Genomic DNA, 20,176 nt, shown 5'->3' on the forward strand with positions numbered 1-20,176 from the left:
TGTCGGATTCTCGCTCCGTTTCCGTCTTTTACGGGCCTGAAACATAATTGCGACTTGTGGTTCACACAGCGCGCCGTGTTTACAGCAGGTGTTCACGCACGTGCTCTGGAAACGATGGCTGTCTGTCAGAGCCTGAGTGGCAGAGCAAGCCGTAAATCACACTCTGCTGCACATGTGAAAGAGTCACCGTGAGAAACGTGAGGAGCCATGAAGAACAGACAACTGTAGATGCAAAGCTACAATAAAACTACTTTTTGCAGGTGGTAACTGCTTCTCTCCTGTACTAGTTAAACTTGCCATATTAACCCTTGTGTTATCTTCGGGTCGTTCTGACCCATCAGTCATTGTGACCCACCGTCGTATTGCGACAACTTTACCGCATACAAAAACAAAGTGAAGCATTTTCTTTTAACCGTTGGGCTGTCTCAGACCCCCCACATTGCGAAGGTTAAAAGAAAATTATTTTTATTTGTTTTTGTATTGGGTAAAATTGGGTAAACACAACGATGGTTCGTTATGAACCTTTGGGTCATGTGACCCGAAGGCAGCACGAGGGTTAAATCAAGAAAGCATGTTTCTATTGCACTTTGTGTGGTCTTCTGATCATTGAACTTTTTGCCAGGGCTCTTTCCTGAGCAGGGAACTCCGGGATTGAACAGGACTGAAACCAGGCCGTGGTTATGTCCGCTGTCGACTGATTTTTTTCTCACCTGCAGCTTTCTGGAAGGCAGAAATGGCCTCCTCCAGGCCGGAGCACGTCTGCCGGTTGCAGCGCGTGCCGATCTGAGTGTAGAGGGCGCCCATGTTGAACAGAATGCTGGCCTTCTCCAGGGAGATGTTCTGCTGGCACGCCGGCACACCCGTGAAGGAATCATACCTGCAGGCGACAACACAGACCACTGTGAGGACGTGACTTTCACCTCGACTACGTCTTCTCGTTGTCGTGTCCTGCGCCAACATGCCTTCTAATTGACTATCCACTTTTAATTTTTTGATGAAACAAATTTAAATGAGACTAGTTTCATGTATTCTACATAAGTATTTTTGGTTGTTTTGTCTGTAAACAACCCTGGTTAAGCCATATCACTGCAGAGACATGGGTGAATCGACTAAGGGTCCTGAAGGGGACAAGGTCAATAGGAACCTGGTGAGGTTCCCCCTTTGCTACATTTTATTCACTGGTCTTTGCAGGGTATTTGATGAGGTGGAATGTACCATGTGAAGAAAATGCCCAGTTGGCGGGTGGGAGAGAAGAAACGACTCTCCAACAGTGGCAGGTGGCTGAAATACTTTGCAAGGAGTTCGATCCCTGCCTCGCTGCGACTGGGAGTACGACAGGCCTGTTGAAGATGAATTCATCGTTAAGCGAAAGGTGATATTTAAATGCAGTTTGACAGGAAGAAAAACAAATAAATCAAAGTTGAAAGGTGCGTCATGCTGCATTACCTGTCGCAGGTCCATGAGGTCTGCAATTTCCTCCTCGAAGTTGGCACCGTCCTCACTGTAGTGCTCCAGAATGAAGTCCTACCAAAACAAACAGACTCATCGTCAAAAGGAGCCGCGCCCGTCCAGTCTATCATCAGCTAAAACAACTTGTCACACTTCCCCAGCTAAGACAATTGAAATCAGACAGACAGGTTGAAAACGATACCTTGTCATTAGTTATTGCAGATTTTGAGGTGGGGGAATTTAACCTTCCTGTGAGTGACAGTCTGACGAACATGAAACACCAACAACCCAATTACCGACGCCGTGCGGTACAGGTCCATAAATGCAGGAGCACACATGCAAACGCTCGGTTGTCCTTGTTGGAATGTATTGTGTTGTTACGTGATGTGCTGTTGTGTGTAATGCGGTTATGAATCTGTGAAATGTTAATGCAATATATTATTTTATAATGTATCTGCTGCTTGATTGTGTAACTCACACTATGCAGTACATTTTATTTTGCTTAACTTTTTTGAAAGGCCTGACCAGGGACTAGGTTTGCATATTAGCCTATTGGCTAGAAACCTTTTATGCAACACATCTACAACATAGTTATTTATGTATGTAATAATGTGCGCTGCATTGTCCCGGACAAGGGTTAGGGTTTTGTTTTTGTTTTTATACAAAACGTGACACAGAGGGATTTGTGAACAATGGTTTTATTGGCTATCCACTGAGCTATTTTGTTTTCTGCATGAATAAAAAAGATTGACCTAGTTTTGAAATGATTGGATGTTGTGTCATAGAACTGATAGTGGCAACTTGGTACAGATGGTCAAGGAGATATGCGGAGAGAAAGACAAGTGTAGTTGCAAAACATTAACACATACCTTAAACATGACCGAGAAGTCAACGTCTTTGGTTTCCTTCAGGCCCAGGGGAATGAGAGGGATATTTTCTGCCTCTCTGTAAGCAGATAAGGAGACAACAAATATTGAGAATTGGCCCATGTATTGTGTAGCTAGTGCAAAGCAGTCAGGGGGAGATGTACTCGATAGCATTGTACTAGCCGAGGCCGAACACCCTTTGACAACTGAAAATAGAAAGTCTGCCGAAGCACATCTTTCCACATCCAGGTCTATCCACCCAAACCAACCGCAAGGAGAGAACATTATTTGCTATCTTGTGCAAAGTTTACACAGTAACCGTTTTCAGTTTCAGGGTTATCTTTAGGATTTGAAGAGAGGCGTGTTGAAGACAAACATGGGCAACCCTCAGCTAACTCATAAGCTTTGGACAAGTCTTTTCACCACAACAGTGCCTGGCTGAAACATCAAACGAAGCCCTAGCCACAGCTAACAGCAGAACACAGCTTGGACCATCATTAGCGGGCGACAATCCCCAGAGGTAATCAGTTAGTAAGGAAAGAGCCCGATGTTGTATTTACTGCCTGCATCTGGTTCTAGTTCGTCCTTGTTGACAGATGGATAGCAGGGAGAGCTACTTATCGGCAAAAGAGAGAGGAAATATCATCTGACAAATACATGGTCCAGATCAGAGTGGTTATGGAGAATGTCAAGCCATCGGGTTGCGTAGGGAGGAAGAGAGATGTTTTTATTGAGTCATTAGTTTAGGTTTCTTCGTCCAAAATTCCACCAAACTGGATTCCTTTGCAACGACACATCACCCAGTAAAAGAGTTGTAAGCACACTGGTGCGTATCTGCATTTGGACGTCTGCACACTAATTGCCATATTTTGGGCGTGGTTTCCACTTGTCCAACATCATTCCGGATTCAAAAATACAAGCGTTCTCGTTGATACATGTCGGTTTGTTTCATGCAAATACTTCCGGCTCCTGTCCTACTGTCATGTATTTATTTATTGGCCTTCCTCCTCCTACCAGTTTTATCTGGGCGCTCTGCTATGCCAACTCTCCCTCCCTCCTTTGTTGGATCTTGGTCTCCACTGTTTAGATGAAAAATTATGAGTGGGGGAGCGTGAGCAGTGCCGGTGAAAAAACTTTGGGTCGACTTTTTTTTTGGGGGGGGGGGGGGGTGAGGGGGGGGAAGCATTCAGAAATCTCAAGGTTAGCCCCCTTTTCTAGGAATGCTAAGAGCCTCCATAGGTCAATCTCATGTCTCGACTCCCCTTCTTTGGCAACATGTTGGTGATTCAGACAGAAAGCAGAGACTCTTAACCACTGGCAAGAGCCTACACTGCCCACTTCTGTAAAAGCTGTTGACAATCCACACTGTTAAAGACATGGCAAGTTCATTTAACCAGTCATTTAACAAGTCTGTTTCATCAGCTACGGCCGGATATGCTATAAACATAGTGAAGCTTTAAGCCTAGAGCAAAGTTGAAAAGCAGATCCCCTCCTGTTTTGGCGGAAGAGGAGAACGAGGGAATAAAGACGCTTATTACTAGACAGACTGAGGGTCTCCATTTACTCTGGATTGCAGCCCATTTTTTCAGAGAGTACTTGAGGCGAAGGCCACTAAGGAACTAGCTAGCTAACCTTCATCGCCGAGTGCCTCTTCTTGTCTACCGCGTCTGGTCTTAAAGTCCATAAGACTCTTGTGCTGCTCGAGATAATGTGTTCTAATCCTACCCTCATGAATTATTACCACTTTTATGTTGGGCTTATTGTTTTGCCGGAATTACACATTATTAGCATGATTCATCGCGTCAAATACCTTTCGACAAGGCTCAATTCGAGACGGCGTAAACAGCTAACGCTATCAATAGTGCTATACTGTACCAAGTATACAGTATCACCGTCCGTGCTTCTTTTCTTACTCATTACCTCATGATGAAACTAGCTCAATCTGTTCCAAGACAGCCAAACCAGAAAACAGACAGAAGAACACTGAACAAATGGGGGGTAAAGCCAAGACATGGAGAGGCGATCCTTTGTTCAGTAGTTCTTTAGCCGACTACAGAATGAGGTAATGTTTCAGGCAGGTAGAATGAGGCTATGCCTGGCATTGTGGGGTGCGAGGGTAAGTACATGCTTTGTACTGTGTTCGCATGAATACACCGCTCTTCCCGGACACCTGTTTATAGACAAACTCACGAGGGACTGCCGTCTCTCAAGTCCCTTTGGTATTCCCACACAGGCACACAATGGAGGCAAGGTAACAGCACTTTCAGTAGCAGTCATTGTTTCTGGATGGGGATGCTAGCGGTCTCAGGGTGCCTAAATGGAGACTGATGGTAACGGCAAAGAAAAAAGAACCAGTGCTATAAATTATAGGGATGGAGTTGGGATCAGAAAGAATGACTGTAAGGAGACTGGTATAGTGGTTTCCCGAAGGTAAGGACTAGGCTAAAGACCTAAAGCTGGGGGAGTCAGGTGGCTGAGCGGTGAGGGAATCGGGCTGGAAATCCGAAGGTTGCCAGTTCGATTCCCGGTCATGCCAACTGACGTTGTGTCCTTGGGCAAGGCACTTCACCCTACTTGCCTCGGGGGGAATGTCCCTGTACTTACTGTAAGTCGCTCTGGATAAGAGCGTCTGCTAAATGACTAAATGTAAAGCAAACGTGTTATGTCGGTCTAAGAGCCCATCTAAGAGTTAACAAAAATACAGCACTCATCTGACGTGTAGTGGTGGTTCAGAAAATAGTTATGTTACTCAACAAAAAGGAGATCGTGAATAACGTAAACAAAACATTGAATTGGTTTCAAATGCGCCAAATCCTCAGAAATGGTCTACTTGGACATTCACCAAGGGCTGTGAGTGAAGAGATCACACAAGTCTGTGCATGTGAGCTTGGTTATTTAGTTTGAATATGGGCCATTGTTTTTATGAGTGGGGAGTCCAGGGGAGTCAGGTGGCTGAGCGGTTAGGGAGTCGGGCTAGTAATCTGAAGGTTACTGGTTCGATTCCCGGCTGTGCCAAATGACATTGTGTCCTTGGGCAAGGCACTTCACCCTACTTGCCTCGGGGGTAATGTCCCTGTACTTACTGTAAGTCGCTCTGGATAAGAGCGTCTGCTAAATGACTAAATGTAAATGAGTAGGGGTAAAATCTGCCAATGTTGGGAACAACGTAAAAACAGCAAACCTAAGTAGGCCAGTAGGAGCATTAGGTATAGCTCAGCGGTGAACTAATTGGCATTCAGAGGCAGAATTGGAGGACTTTAGGCTGGGAAAAGACTCAAACGTGATATAAGCAGCGGGAAGGATGCCACGGTTTCAACTTTACCGAGGTTTAGAGAAACAGCGTGACTCTGCGTGTCTCCAGAGAGACTTTTCAGTGACGGTGCCATGGCTACCATCTGACCACTAATCAGGCTCTTGTGTTAAGTTGCCATGGTAAACATGGTGTCTAGTGATGAAGTGTGTGGCTGCATACTGATAGCTGGCTTATAGAGGAAGGATGAAGGGGCTCTCCAGCTATGCAGGATCACCTGAAAGGGACAACTGATGAGTGCTGCAAGGCCACAACTTACATTTCCATGATGCAAAACAAACCATTTAGATTTTATTTTATTAATAAAAAAGAAATTACCCCTTCAAAAACATGTTTTAATTGTTTTTAATTGGGCTTTGCTCTTTTCATATGTGTGGAATTGAATACAAGTTATAGGCTTCTTCCAAGTCCCCTTGAAATGCTAACTGTGAAACTGAATGTAGACATGCAGTAGGCTAAATGTTCCTGTTTATCTCGATGGCCTGCAAGGAACCACTCAACGTGACTGAAGTTTGCAAAACCTGAAATCTGATCAGGGACTCGCTGGAAAAGGAAAACAACTTCCTGTATTCAATAAGAAGGAATACATCATGTATTCCTGTGTGTGACATGTGTCTACCTGCAGGTGTGTGTGTGTTTGTGCGTGCTTGAGGACGTGTGTGAGGGCGGGGGTTTATTACTCATTTAGATCTTCTGAGCGTTCTAAGTAGGGCATGTTTGCCTCTCGCAACCAGCTTGTCCGGTTCTCTGTAAACTAGCCTCTAAGACTAAGGAGGTGTTGGTTAATCTCATTCTCTTTCTATTTATCTTCCTCTTTCCATCCCCTCCTCCTTTCTACTGCTACTCTCTCATCAGTCCATTGTGTTTGTGTTGAGCCCTCAAGAGTTGCTGTGGTGTGTCGCTCTAATCACAGCATGCCAAAGCCCTCGCCGTCTGGCATTCTATAGCGGTGTGTGTGTCTGTGTGTGCGTGCTGCAGCCTCTGCTTGTGTTTTCTTTTTAAACCATGCCAGATTTACTGTAGTTGAGTATATATCATGGCGCACGGTTAAATCAGTGCTTTGTCCTCACAGAGAAGGAGTTCTCTATTACTACTGGTTACAAGTCTGCATCACGTGACTTTGCCCACTCTCAGGTTGTTCCTCAAGGGCATCGCTGTTAAACCACTCCAGCACCGAGCCTTGTGATTCCACAGTGCTCTGAGCACGTTCGAGGTGGAAGGGGTGGGATGGGGGTTAAGGATAGGGTAGACCGAGGGGGTCAGATGGCTGAGCGGTTAGGGAGTCGGGCTATTAATCAGAAGGTTGCCGGTTCGATTCCTGGGCGTGACAAATGATGTTGTGTCTTTGGGCAAGGCACTTTACCCTACTTGCCTCGGGGAGAATGTTCCTGTACTTACTGTAAGTCGCTCTGGATAAGAGCATCTGCTAAATGACTAAATGTAAATGTAAATAGCTGGGATGTACTTACTGGACGTTCTGGTAGACCTCCACTGAGCTGTTGAGGCCCTCCAGCTCCTCCGTGAGGAGCTGCAGGTTGGAGTTAACGTAGCTCAGTTCCAGACCCACCATCTCACGCACCTTGTTGTTGGAGGTTGCCCTGGAAACGGCAGAGAACGGGAGCCAAACAGGAAGAGAGGGAAGAGCAGAGGGCCCAGATGAAAGAGAGAGGAGGGGTAATAAAAAAAAGGGGAGGGAGGAAAGACAAGCGAGAGAGGAGAGGTAAGTATTAGCATTAGCAAAACAAACTTTGACATTTAGGCCCGAGCTGTCACAGCAAACAGACTCCCCCCTTTGCCGAAGTCTCCATGACAGGATATAATGTGAACCCCCCCCCCCCCCCCCGCCGTCCCCGCCGTCCCAAACACACACACCCCTCCTTTGCCCCCAACTATGTACAGCCACCCTGTCTCACAAGGCTCCTGTTTTCACCTGGACCATACACATGATGGCGTAACAAGGCGTAGCTAGAACCTCCCAACTCCCTGTCCAAAGCCCATCAGAAACACCCAACCTCATGTTGACCTTGCCGGCCGTTCCCTCATCAGCCCATAGCGTTCACATTCTGAAAATTTCATGAAAAGATGCTAGATTCCACGGCTGGCGGTGAAACATGGACTGAAAGTGACGTCTCATCGGTCCACATTTCAGCAGCTGCTTTTGAGACGTGCGATTCTGTCTGTAGCGCTTGGGAAATCACTTTCCCACCAGAGGAGGTGAAATGTACTGTATTAACTACTTACTAATAGAGAGTGAGGTCATGCCTACGTTAAAGCCTCAGTTTGATATTTCCCGGCATGACCGACCGGTCGAGGTTAGTAAGTTGTTTATTATATGGCATTTTTAGCTCTTTTCATTTTGTAAATGAAAATAAATGGTAATTGCAAGTAGAAAACATGTCGTTTTGTTCAGCTCTCAAGTTAGCCTGGCTCTGCCCTCCTACGTACTTCCGCTCAATTTAGATTTTGCTTCTGTACTAGGTCTGGCCATGAGGTAAGTAAGTCAGATGTCTCCGGTTAATTTTCTACCGGCCAATCAGCGAACACAGGGAGTGGCTGTCGTGGCTAGTTTGTGTTGTAGTTCCGAAATGGCGGCAGAGAAAGATGCGAGGGAAGCCATTCGGTCCGTTGTGGCAACGCTGCCGAAATATCCATAAGCTAAAGCCAGAGCAAGAACAAGTTTTGCTGAGTTTTGTTGGTGGCCATGATGTTGTGGCCCTCCTCCCCACGGGGTTCGGGAACAGTTTGATTTTCCAGCTACGGCAGCTAGCTCTGTTACAGTAGTGGTGAAGGAATTGGCTAAGGTGAACGCTAGCGATTGGTTATGGCAGATCAGAGTGGCTCTGGGCAGATCCAATAGTTTTAAACTTCAATAGAGTACCCGCCTACAAGGAAGTCAACGCTTGTCAATGGAGCGAGGCCAGACTCTCTGCAATGTACGAGAGTCTGGTTAGGACCAGGCTACTCAAGTCTTCTCACGGTGTGTTTCAGGTGTTGCCTAGAAACCAATCTGAAATCTGAGCAACCAAACCTATCTGCCTAGCGCTTGTCGTTTTTCACACTTTTCAGTCTCTTTTAGAAAGTTAAGAATTTCTTAGTCGCCGTTGATGTCTTCATTATCATCTGGATAGTAAAACTCTGACTCCTCGATATCGCTCATTTTGAAGATGACATCAGAGGGCAATAAGGATCCGTATCAGATGAGGTCAATACGCGGCTGGCATGACTACTCATTAGCCAATCAGAACGCTCGTACTGTCGTTGCCAATAATTAAATGTAATATGCAGCAGGACCCCATGAGTAGGTTGTTTTGCGGATGTGTAGTGCAGTCAGACTTGAGAGAGGAGATTTGGATAAGGACTGACATTAGCATGACATTATCCCTGTTTGTGATGCGTCACAGTGTGTGCGTGTGTGTGTGTGCGAGCGCGAGTGTGTGTTTCTAAGAAAGTTGGAGGAGATAAAGCCACTATTGTGCAATTCTCGGTCGAGGTATTTGTAGTCCAAAATGGACAGGCCTCACCTCCTGACTGGCCCATCTAACAATAGCGTCCATTCCCAGGGCCGACTGTCTTCTGTACGAGTGTTTGGTGCTCTGAAGAAGCTTCCAAAAGTAAACAAAGGAAGCAAGCACGTCTGAACATGTTCCACAGCTGCAGAAACAAAACGGCTCGTAAATCTGGGTGAAATATTGAAAAAAAAAAAAAAAAAAAACATTTTCCACAGGTGGTTCTCGGGGACTGAATTAGACTGCGGTACTTCTGTGGTCCACGTCCTCCACCCTTGCCAAGGAGTGACTTCTCCAATATAATGGCCAGCCATTACATTTGACCTCCTCACAGTCCCACAGCTTATACATTACATTTATGCATTTAGCAGACGCTTTTATCCAAAGCGACTTCCAAAAGAGAGTTTTACAAAATACCCTTAAGCTTCACAGTCCTGTAGCCTGTAGTTAGCCTCACACACCTAACCAATGATCTTTCATCTCTTACACCCACCCCCTCTCCCGGCACCTTTCGTGTAAATCAGCCTGGAGGCAATGTTAGGCAGGTGACAGACATCAGTCTGTCCCTCCCAGTTGTGTCGTTTGTCAAAAAAGCTTGACAGGTCGCTGCATCTTGGCAGCCAAGCTGAAGGACTGCCCTGCTATTAGATGTGAGGTGTGAGATGCAGATGTCAAGACGGAAGCCTCTGGGGTTTTGTGAGTGATAGCAGGTTGTTATTTTGTAGATTGTTGTATCAAGTTTGTGACCCGTGAGAACAGGAGATGGAACTATGGAGAGGAAAACTGGTGGGAGAATTTCTGTCAGAAGATTGAACAAAAATCACATTGTGTCAACAAATTGTGTCAACAAATTAAAACAATAAAAGGGCAAATACAAACTGAATAAGGTCAATGAGTCAGCAAAATCTTTTAAGAAAATTACTAAAATGGTTTCCTGAGTGAGTATGCACTTTACTGACCCAGTGGTCAGTAAAGTGCATGTTGGTAAGTGAAGAGATAAAAGGTCAAAGAGCAGGAGAAAGTGTGTGTGTGTGTGTGGGAGGGAAGGGTCGTCATCATCTCGCTGACTCGTTAAATCCCTCAGGTCAATATTTGCAGAGTCCGTAATGAGTTCTTAATGGTGATGGACACTTTGAACGCTCCTGGACAGGCCAAGACCAGCTGGTCTGACCACCAGGAACAAAGACGGACGACCTGATCTGAACTCAAACACACTGGGTGGCCTCTCAAGCACAGGGGATCCAATACAGAATGAGAAAGGAAATAGAGCGAGAGAGAGAGAAAGAAGAAGAAATAATACAAAGTAGAACAGAAAAAGAGAGAGAGAAAAAAAGAGAGGGAGAGAGAAAGAGAAGAAACAGTAAAGTGTACACACACACCCTGACATCTTGCTTTCCAGTAATCAGACGACCCAGACGTTACCCTCACTTGATGGATCCCCATGCTGGATCAAAAGTCCAGATCAGACAGGAAGACAGATACCCACTCAGAGCCGCCCCTCACGGCTCTGGGGCCGCGGCCCAGAAGGCCGTGCGCCCGCCTTCCTCTCAGAGGCCTCTCTGTACCCGTCCCTCCGTCTAGGTAATTGGTCATCGGGGAGGCCAGAGAACGTTTGTCACCGGAGCAGAACGGTGAGTACAAAAGCTGTTTAGGGTCATTAAATCACCTAGAGTATGTGCTTCCCTTCAGTGACGAGCGACAAAGAATCGCCTCTCTCTACCTCTTTCTCCTTCAACCTCTCTCTCCTTCTGCCTCCCTCTCCCTTCCTTTCTCTGTCTCTCCCTCTGTCTCTCCCTCTGTCTCTCCCTCTGTCTCTCCCTCTGTCTCTCCCTCTGTCTCTCCCTCTGTCTCTCCCTCTCTCTCAAACCGCACGGCCTCCCCATTCGCTTGGGTTATTGCTTTTTTTTGTGCTTTTTTTAACAATTTTCTTTTCAGAGGTGGTCGTCAAGTATCCTTCATGGGAACCGTTGATGACGAGGGCATGCCAGAGAAAGACTTAGGCTCGCTGTCTGCCACTGTCACACACAAACAGGCCATGAGGGACAGGAATGAACCGGCTCAAGAAATACTGTAAAACATGTATACATGTCTATATCCACACTTTTTATCTAGTAATACTTTATCAAACCACTTTTTCCTTCGAATCTGCATTTATTTTTCTGTTTTGCAATCAAGGAAATCTTTGTTTTGTTTTTTTTGTAGCCAGTGGATAATTGTCAGTGAGGTTAGCTTGAACAGACCGGTTTGGTCTGGATGTCTTGAGTCACTTCTGAATAAAACAAGACTGGGGCTGAGGAATGAGGAGCCATTCAAAGCACCTGACTCATATCGAGAGGGAAGGGGGGTGGGGGGAAAGAGAGATAGAGAGAGAGACAGAGCAAGAGCCAGAGCCAGAGAGCGAGCAAGAGCGAGAGGGGGAAAGAGAAAAACAAAAAACAAAAAAATGCAAGGTGAGCCAAGTCAACAGAGGCTTACAAAAGTGGGCGGGAACTTCAAGAATCTGCTGCACTGTTGGTCAAACAGGTCCCCTTTGTAGTTCACCTGCTTCTCTGCCTTTGACCAGATATGCTTTCATGAACATTCCACTGGTGCACCAAGGTAAAACACAAGATTATTCGCCGTACTGAAGATACTCAGAGGCCCGCAACACAAAAATCCCAAGGCTGGGTCCCAGGTAATGGAGCTAGTTTGTCTTTTTAACTTTTTGTTATATCCATTTAGAAAACTAAATAAACTTTGTAAGGAATACAAAATACCTGAAACTCAAAAACACACAGTTTCCACCCTGTGCTGCAGATGTGTTGGCAGAAACACACACAGGTAAACGCACATACACAGCGCAAACCACTATCCCAGACCAGCAGAGCGTTGGGCTGGGACAGTGAGATACTGCGAGGAATGCTCAAGTCTTTGAAGCCTGACAGCTGACCCAGCCTCAGGCTCTGATAGGCCTAATCAAAGTCAGATAGAGGAGAAAGCTTTCCACTGCTCTCCAGCAAAGACTAGGGATTCTTCACTTACCCCACACAAAAGGTAAAAAGACACAGAGATAGACCAGGGCCCAACATGGGATAAGGAAATGAGAGGTGGTTACTAAATTAAAAAGGTGCACAGATGTAAAGATGTATGAGATATACTTCTGTCTAGTTTGATCATGTTGTAAACTGAAAACTGCGACACACAGACCCTGAATCTCCAGAGATGGATTATGTACCAGATTAAAATGTTTTTTCTTTTGTTTATGAAATATAAAAAGAAATTGAGAAAATTCAGTGCATGTGCAGCGGAAATAAGAAAGATATGGATGTGGGCTGTTTTGGCCTCCTGGGCTATTGACTTAACGTGTGTGTGTGTGTGTTACAATCAGTAATAAATTTAGCTTTCCATCCCTCCTAACCCTCGGGCCAAGGTATGCGCCCAGAGGAGAGCTGGACCCACTTAGCACTCTTCCTGTGTCTCACACTAAACATTTACCTGTCCACATTGTGAAATATTGTGGGCAAATCTGTCAACCACTGGCTAAGCCGGTTTTGTTAGCAACTTCTTCCTATTTCCATAGTGATGTATAAAAAGCTAGTCTGTCAGCTAAACTGATTTGAATATAGCAGAAGGTGGAAACAAATTAGCTTGTCACCTTCAAGGATATCCATGGCGTGAAGAGGACTGAATTCCCCTGTCGTTGCTAAATACAAATTCTCATCTCAGTTCACGCAAATGACAAGTAAAAAGGTAAACAAAAGTAACAAACAGTTGGTTCCAGGGAATGTTTGGACGTGCTGGATGCGTATTAAGATAAAAGGTAGACACGCGAGACATGTCTGGGAGTCTAGACAAGTCTGCGGACGGAGTCTGGCCCTTTTTAGTGACAGACTAAGTCTAGTAGGATTAGGACCTGGTTTCCCCACTCTCCTTCTCCCCTTGATCCATAATTTGTCTGGGTTTCGGTCAGAGCAAAGGAGCGAAAATCCAAATCTCTCTAAATGAGACATTAATAAAAGGAGAATAGTGAGCGAGAGTTCAGAATTACAATGGGCCCCTATACAGTAGCTTGAGTGTTCCTGTCAAACAGGCGATTGAACGTAATTTAAGGTAGGGTCTACTTTGAAGCCTGCTTTAAACAGAGGGGGGGAAAGAAAAACTTCAGACGACACAGCTAAATCAAATCTTGGCTTATGAAGGGAGTCTTAGAGACTGGTAAAGGCCAAGAGGTTCATTTAGTATCCTGGGGCTCAAACTCTAACAATTTCCCCTCACTGTTTTACTAAGGTAGCTCCGCCCTCAGGCCAGCCGGACTACAGAGGGGGCCTTTAATACAGACAGCTCTTATGACATTATCTGAGGTTAGCGCTGCTTTCGGTCTTAAGATTCTTAGCTTTGGCTAGACACTGCTGGCTAGCCAAACATCCCCATATTCCAAAATCCAACCTCATCCTGGCCTCGGCCCCTGGCCCCGGCCCTGGCCCCAGCCCCAGCCCTGGCCCCAGCCCCGGCCATAATGACCTGCATGCATGCACACCCCTGCCTGTTCACATGGGTTCCTCCCAGCTCTCTGAGAGCGAAGCCAAACCAAGGAACCACAATTGGAGGAGAACGAGAGCGAGCAAATGTGTACTAAGCAGGAGGGGAAAGGGGCGACTGGGCAATCCGCCCTGTAAAAACCACTGCCCGCTGTGTCTCACTTCCACACAGACCACTGGAGCTGCTGCAGCCTTGACGTCAACAGAGCTGTCACACACAGAGCTCGTGCCCGCCCGGGTGCCATGGCAACTAACGACACTCTAAACAGTTGATCACCGGAGAGACTGATAAGGCAGGTGGTACGGTTCCCTGTGTTTATTGTGCCTATTGACTTAACGTGTGTGTGTGTCTGGATTTAGAAGCGCAAATGCGTACAGGAGGGAGGAACAAAAAATATGTTTCTTCACCACAACGTTATTGTCAGCCTTGTGGCTGTAATCTCTTTTCTGAGATGTCAGCCGCTAATAAAATCGGGGCTGAAGGCTGCTGGCTTGACACGCCACGATCAGTCAGACCAGGGACAGTCAAAGGACGGCCAGTCTGACCTCCGGTCGTATCCAGGCGTCCAGAGGAAAGAAGGGTAGGGTTGTTGAACCAGCCTGGGAGCAGAGACGCTGCAGGTCCTTTTCTTTCCTCTCTTAACCCTTGTGTTCTCTTCGGGTCATTCTGACCCATCAGTCATTCTGACCCACCGTCATATTGCGACGAATTTACCGCATACAAAAACAAAGTGAAGCATTTTCTTTTAACCGTTGGGCTGTCTCAGACCCCCCACATTGCAAAGGTTAAAAGAAAATTATTTGTATTTGTTTTTGTATTGGGTAAAATTGGGTAAAATTGGGTAAACACAACAATGGTTCGTTATGAACCTTTGGGTCATGTGATCAGAAGGCAGCATAAGGGTTAAAAGCACGGGAACTGTTGTGAAGATATGTTCAGAAATGACCCGACTAAAAACCTGAATGAAATTTGCATTTCAAGTAAATGTAAAGTTTACTTTCTTTGACACGCGATTGTGTGGTAACAATGTGTCATTTAACCTATTCACAACTCAGCACAAGGATTTATGAGGGTTAAACAGGATTGTTCATCCAGCATCACAAATAAAAACATTCACAGGAAGACTACACACACCTTCACAAACGAACAGGCTCAGCCAAGCAGTGTCTGTCATACAAGTCTACTCTCAACAATAACAAAGATCTCTGAGCTTCCTGTCAAAGTGTTGCTCCTTTTGTTTGGTCACAAGAAGCCTTATGTCACATCTGGAACTTTTGCTGTCAACTTTGAGACAGTGAGAGCAAGACAACAACAGCTCAACATAGTTTGACAGGAGTCTCAAACACAAGTCACCGAAGACGACATAACTGTCTAATCCTCACAAACGCCCGTCTTCTGCATGAATGGGTAGAGTGTGAGTACATTGTATTACGGACTAGCTCTTACGTAACAGGTAGAGAAAGAGAGACAGAGAGAGAGAGACAGAGAGAGACAGAGAGAGAGAGAGAGAGAGAGAGAGAGAGAGAGAGAGAGAGAGAGAGAGACAGAGAGACAGAGAGACAGAGAGACAGAGAGACAGAGAAAGGACATACCTCAGGAGGTTCTCTGCCCCGGCTCTCATCCTCATCTGCTTGATGATCTGCTGGTTAAGACCCGCCCGTTGGTTCTGCAGCTTACTGCGTCCTGTCTGGGCGAAGGGGTTGCAGCCCTACGGAGAGATCACAGAGCAAAACATCACAACCTGAACGCATGCTTTTTTATTGGGGGGGGGGGGGGGGGACATGCATAAAAAGAGTCTACACAAGGCTTGCTTGGCCCTCGATCTAGATGATTATCCAATCCGAATTTTTCAAAAGTTAGTCATAATTGGATGGGGGGGGGGGGGGGGGGGGGGGCACATGAGCTTCAGTACCCAGGGGCTGGGGTACTACTCTGGCATTGACAGGCACTCCATATAGTTGTTTTTTTACGACAGCGTGGACATGTTCTGTAAATTGTTAGCTAATCTGTTAGTGTTCTTTCCCGGGGTCAGCAGTGATGGGTTACTCAGTGTGCCGACTCCTCACCTCATTGAGAGCTGACGCTGATGATTTACAGATTTGCTAGTAGTCATTCAGAACATGTTGGGTATCACTTTGTCATTAAGAACAAGGCAAACTGTTCCACATCTCTCCCTCCCCTCCTCCCCCCACATACCTCCCGCACCCTCTTCGGACTGTTCCTAAACTATCAGAGCAACGCTGCCCAGTTTATGTCAACAAACAGAGACAGAGATATAGCAACATTCAAAGACGTCATTTCTGGATGTCTGACTCACACAGGGCTGGACCTCAAGCATAGGTGTGTCATGTACACAACGTCCACTAAGGGGGACATGATCATAACCAGCAAGTCATACTTGTAATCCATAAAGGATTGCTTTCGTTACACCACCTGTGGTCTATGCCAACCATTGTAAGCATTCTTGGGTGGTGAGGTCATGGGAAATTGTCAGTTGGGTACATCATTTAACACACCGCATCGGTGACTTGAAAATAGATCTTAAAATGTGTCATCAGCTTGTTTTTCTTATTATTTTGCAGTATCTTTCCCACAGATTGTCTTTTCATCAACTCAACACGTTTATATTTATAATTTCAACCAAACCAATTCCCGAAGACAAACATCTCAACACGCATAATGATTTAACAATCAAACATAACAGCGTTGTTAATCACCCAGTTACCAAGACATAAAGGGGTGTGCCTTGGCAGGGTGAAACTGATGAAAATGGAGACACCATTATCCAGATAACAAAGACGATGACTGAGTACTAACACATGCTTTTAGAGGGTGTGGCCAACTATGTAAATAGACTACTTACATCACAGATGGTGTGTGAGGTGCCTCTCAGGTGCTGTTTGTGAGAACGACGTCATCATCGTGATAACGATGATATTACCAGACGAGGATGTTTTAGCAGCAATATAAAATACCAAAACGGTGACAGTGTGGACTTGATTGTCTTGACTCAGGCCTCTTGAGTGCACTGTGTGACATGCAGTGATCAGCGATGACCCTGGTCACTTTACATTTACATTTAGTCATTTAGCAGACGCTCTTATCCAGAGCGACTTACAGTAAGTACAGGGACATTCCCCCGAGGCAAGTAGGGTGAAGTGCCTTAGCCTAGCATTAGCCTAGCATTAGCCTAGCATTAGCCTAGCATTAGCCTAGCATTAGCCTAGCATTAGCCTAGCATTAGCCACAGAAAGGACCAGTAACACGTTTTCCTGTTGCTCCCGGTCAAAGTGCCAGAAAAGGGTCTTCAGAAACCCTCAACAAACTGCCTGCACCCCTTTGTGCCTCAAACCGCACACAGACAAGAAAACAGAACCAGCATAACCCTTCTCCGTCCCCCGAGGAAGACCGGTAGCGTAATTGGCAAAACCCCTCGACAGGACACAAAGAGCCCTGCAGCTTGATCAAGTGATTAGTTCCAAATACTGCAAGTCACGGCACAGATCGTTACCTCTCTTCTGTTTTCTTTTCAGCTGAATGGGTTGGTGAACTTGTTGCGTAACTGTATCTGTTCATAAAGAACATGCATGGAGAGGTGGTTCGTGGGATATGCCAGGAAGTGGCTGATTAGGTGGCAAGAAGCCAGTGACACCACCACCCCCCTTCACCCATGGGCATGTTTGCACTGTCCAAATTCCCTGTTTCCATATCAATCTCACAAAGATGAAACTATTCATTCTTGAATATAAAAAAAATATATAAAAAAAGTTTTAAAAAGTTTTTTACCTTTGCAATATAAACCCATCAGGGGGTCGTTTTAGAGTATTTCCGACTAAAAACAGATATCAGAAGCAAGCTCTGTCGCAGGCCAGGACACATGTTGTCAATTTGTCTCTGTGGCTTGGGTCTGTGACAACCACCGAGCAGATGCTACGTCAATGGGATAAAAAAGCTGGAGTCAGTCTGGTTGAGAAGCAAAGAGAAACATGCAGATTCGGCCTCTTATTTCCATCTCGCGGCTATACTACATCTTGCGGCCAATTGGCTACCAAATAAAAATGATTCAGGAAAACGGCCAAAGCTTGGGTAAGCTTCATCAAAACCGCTCCATCTCGAGGGATCATCTGTCAGCCAGGAGTGCGTCTCGCTCACAGGGAGCAGGCTTGTAAATCAGTGAGCTCATTTTCACCAGCACAGGGAAAAGAGAAAGGGAAAGCTTCACTTCGGCTAAGATTCCACCAAAGCTAACCAAACACAGTTTCCAAATCACAAAATCTCTTTACTTTGGGAAAATCGTGAGCACTAATGTAAGTCATATTGACCTAGTGGTTCGTTGAAATTATGCCAGTCATGCTAAAGAAAACTTTGGGGCCCTGAGAAGAATTCTGTTAGTTTAGAATTTTACAATATTGTGCAGATAAAGATAAATACAACTGAACCTTTTCAGACTAAGAGAGACAAGATAACAGGGAGCATGAGAAAGAGAGAGACACAGAGAGACAGAGAGAAAGGTGTAATGGTCAGACTGTCATCAACAGACACATAACTGGCACCCGTTGACTTTTTTTATATACACACAGGAAGTGCCTCACAAAGACCAAAGCCAGACACAGTTCACATGAAGAATTGTGGGGCTTGACCCAAACAATGGTCCTTTTCAGGACCCCATCTAAACATGGTTGACTATGAAAACACTCGGGTGCCCAAACAAATGTGTGGCAGTGCAAGTCCAGCTCCTGAGAACAGCGGCACACAGAACACATACTCGCTGGATGTTCATGGAACAGCAGTCAAGTTTGTTTCCCAGAGAGAGTTGCTTGTACAATCAATTTAAATTTAAGTTAGAATGTTTGGTTAAGTAGGCTGTGTATACAAAACTAAGTTACTAAGAAAAATAAACTAATGTACATGATGAATGTTTAACAGTCTCCCTTCTGAGAGAAACGACTGTCCTACTTACTTTCAAAGGGCCAATACCATGGCAACACATGTTGCAGTCTATAAAGCAACAAGACTAGCCATATCTTCCATAAACTGAGACTAATTGTTAAGGAATTCTATTTATCAAACTAACTAATGCGCCTGTGTGGATTTTATCATCCAGAACTCACTGTCAGCAACCCACCTCCAGTCCATACTACCCAGCCCTGTGTTAATAGCAAAGGCCCCGTGTGGACACACCTCAAAGCATAGCCTTCTAGCATTCCACAAATACCCAATGCAAAGCTGGCTGGACAAGCGGCTATCACGCTATCCCCACGATAACCAACACCTGAAACTGACAGGTGTTTTAAAAATAGCCGTCCGTGGTTTCACTTGTCAGTGACACACGAATCGATAGAAAGCAATGTTTTCGATTAATAAGTCTTTACTGTTTTAACGAATTCAAACGATTAGTCTGTTTTACTTAAGATCCGGTGACAATTTAGTAGTGTTTATCATGGAATTGAAATAAATCATGCGAGTATCCAACATTGTTTTACTGAGACGAAAAAAATTATGCTCGTGTTAAAATAAGACTTTTTCGTTATGGCAACAAACCACTGAGTTAAAAAAAAAGGGAAATAATTGTCATAAAATTCATATCAGCTGCGGTTTTAGTTAAGAACAATCTATGAATCGGTTACAATAGTCTATAACAGCAGAAAGAACGATGTTAGATATCTCGCATCCAGCTGGGCATTGCGTTTGAGGTCATTAACAAAGTTCATCTTTCACTCACCTTTTTAAAATAGCCATTCTCGCCGTTTCGGGCATTGATTTGATTCGGTAAAATAGCGTCCGTCATTCTGAAGTTTCAAACACAGCTCAAGCTTGGAAGAAACTCAGGCAAACGAAGGCTGGCGAATAGCCTGTTTTGCAACAGGTGTGTTTTTCCCTGGTAATATCAACTCAGTCACTACCCGTGGCGCTCAACTCGTATAGTGTGACAGCAACACATCGAACTGCACTTTTCCACGGAGTAACCGGTAACCCCGCCCAGAGAATATGACGGTGACCGATGCAGTGTAATGTTGATGAAGATAGGTGGGGCTCAAAACTCCTTTTGGGATCGGTAGCGGAAGTGAGCGAGGAAGGATTCTTCTGACACAATATGCTTCTTTAGAATGACGAATGGTTTATATAATTTACATATAAAAACATAGCCTATATAGGCTACTAAATGTTAAACCATCATTGGATGTTATGCAAATAGCTTACACATGGCAGTATTAGGTGTTAGGCAAAATGCTTCTCAGGTTGTCATGTATGAACAAAGTAATTACTTGCTAGAAAACAGTTCAATTAGAAACTCGTCAAATCGTATTTCCAACCAACTTGTTATATAGTTTTCCGAAAATACATTTGAAGCTTGTTAACGTTTTTTAGGACATATTTTCAGTTAGCAGACGATAGGCTACTGTTTAACCCTTGTGTTATCTTCGGGTCATTCTGACCCATCAGTCATTGTGACCCACCGTCGTATTGCGACAAATTTACCTCATACAAAAAAAAAGTGAAGCATTTTCTTTTAAATGTCGGGCTGT

At 45.1% G+C, this 20,176-nt stretch overlaps 1 protein-coding gene across 3 annotated transcripts in view; it reads right to left on the reverse strand.

The window, feature by feature from the left end:
• Nucleotides 1-19,587, reverse strand: part of rhpn2 (rhophilin, Rho GTPase binding protein 2) — a 29,453-nt gene extending 9,866 nt beyond the window's left edge. For all 3 annotated transcript variants that reach the window (XM_062471095.1, XM_062471096.1, XM_062471094.1), the window contains exons 1-7: nucleotides 19,372-19,587; nucleotides 15,242-15,357; nucleotides 7,095-7,223; nucleotides 2,319-2,394; nucleotides 1,447-1,524; nucleotides 1,216-1,340; nucleotides 711-877 (exon numbers count right to left, since the gene is read on the reverse strand). In XM_062471095.1, the coding sequence (XP_062327079.1) occupies nucleotides 711-877; nucleotides 1,216-1,340; nucleotides 1,447-1,524; nucleotides 2,319-2,394; nucleotides 7,095-7,223; nucleotides 15,242-15,357; nucleotides 19,372-19,437 (757 nt within the window). In that variant the 5' untranslated portion in view covers nucleotides 19,438-19,587. The remainder of the gene's footprint in view (nucleotides 1-710; nucleotides 878-1,215; nucleotides 1,341-1,446; nucleotides 1,525-2,318; nucleotides 2,395-7,094; nucleotides 7,224-15,241; nucleotides 15,358-19,371) is intronic.
• Nucleotides 19,588-20,176: the final 589 nt, after the last annotated feature.

The sequence above is a fragment of the Osmerus eperlanus genome, chromosome 10 (assembly GCF_963692335.1).
Source record: "Osmerus eperlanus chromosome 10, fOsmEpe2.1, whole genome shotgun sequence".
Lineage (NCBI taxonomy): Eukaryota > Metazoa > Chordata > Actinopteri > Osmeriformes > Osmeridae > Osmerus > Osmerus eperlanus.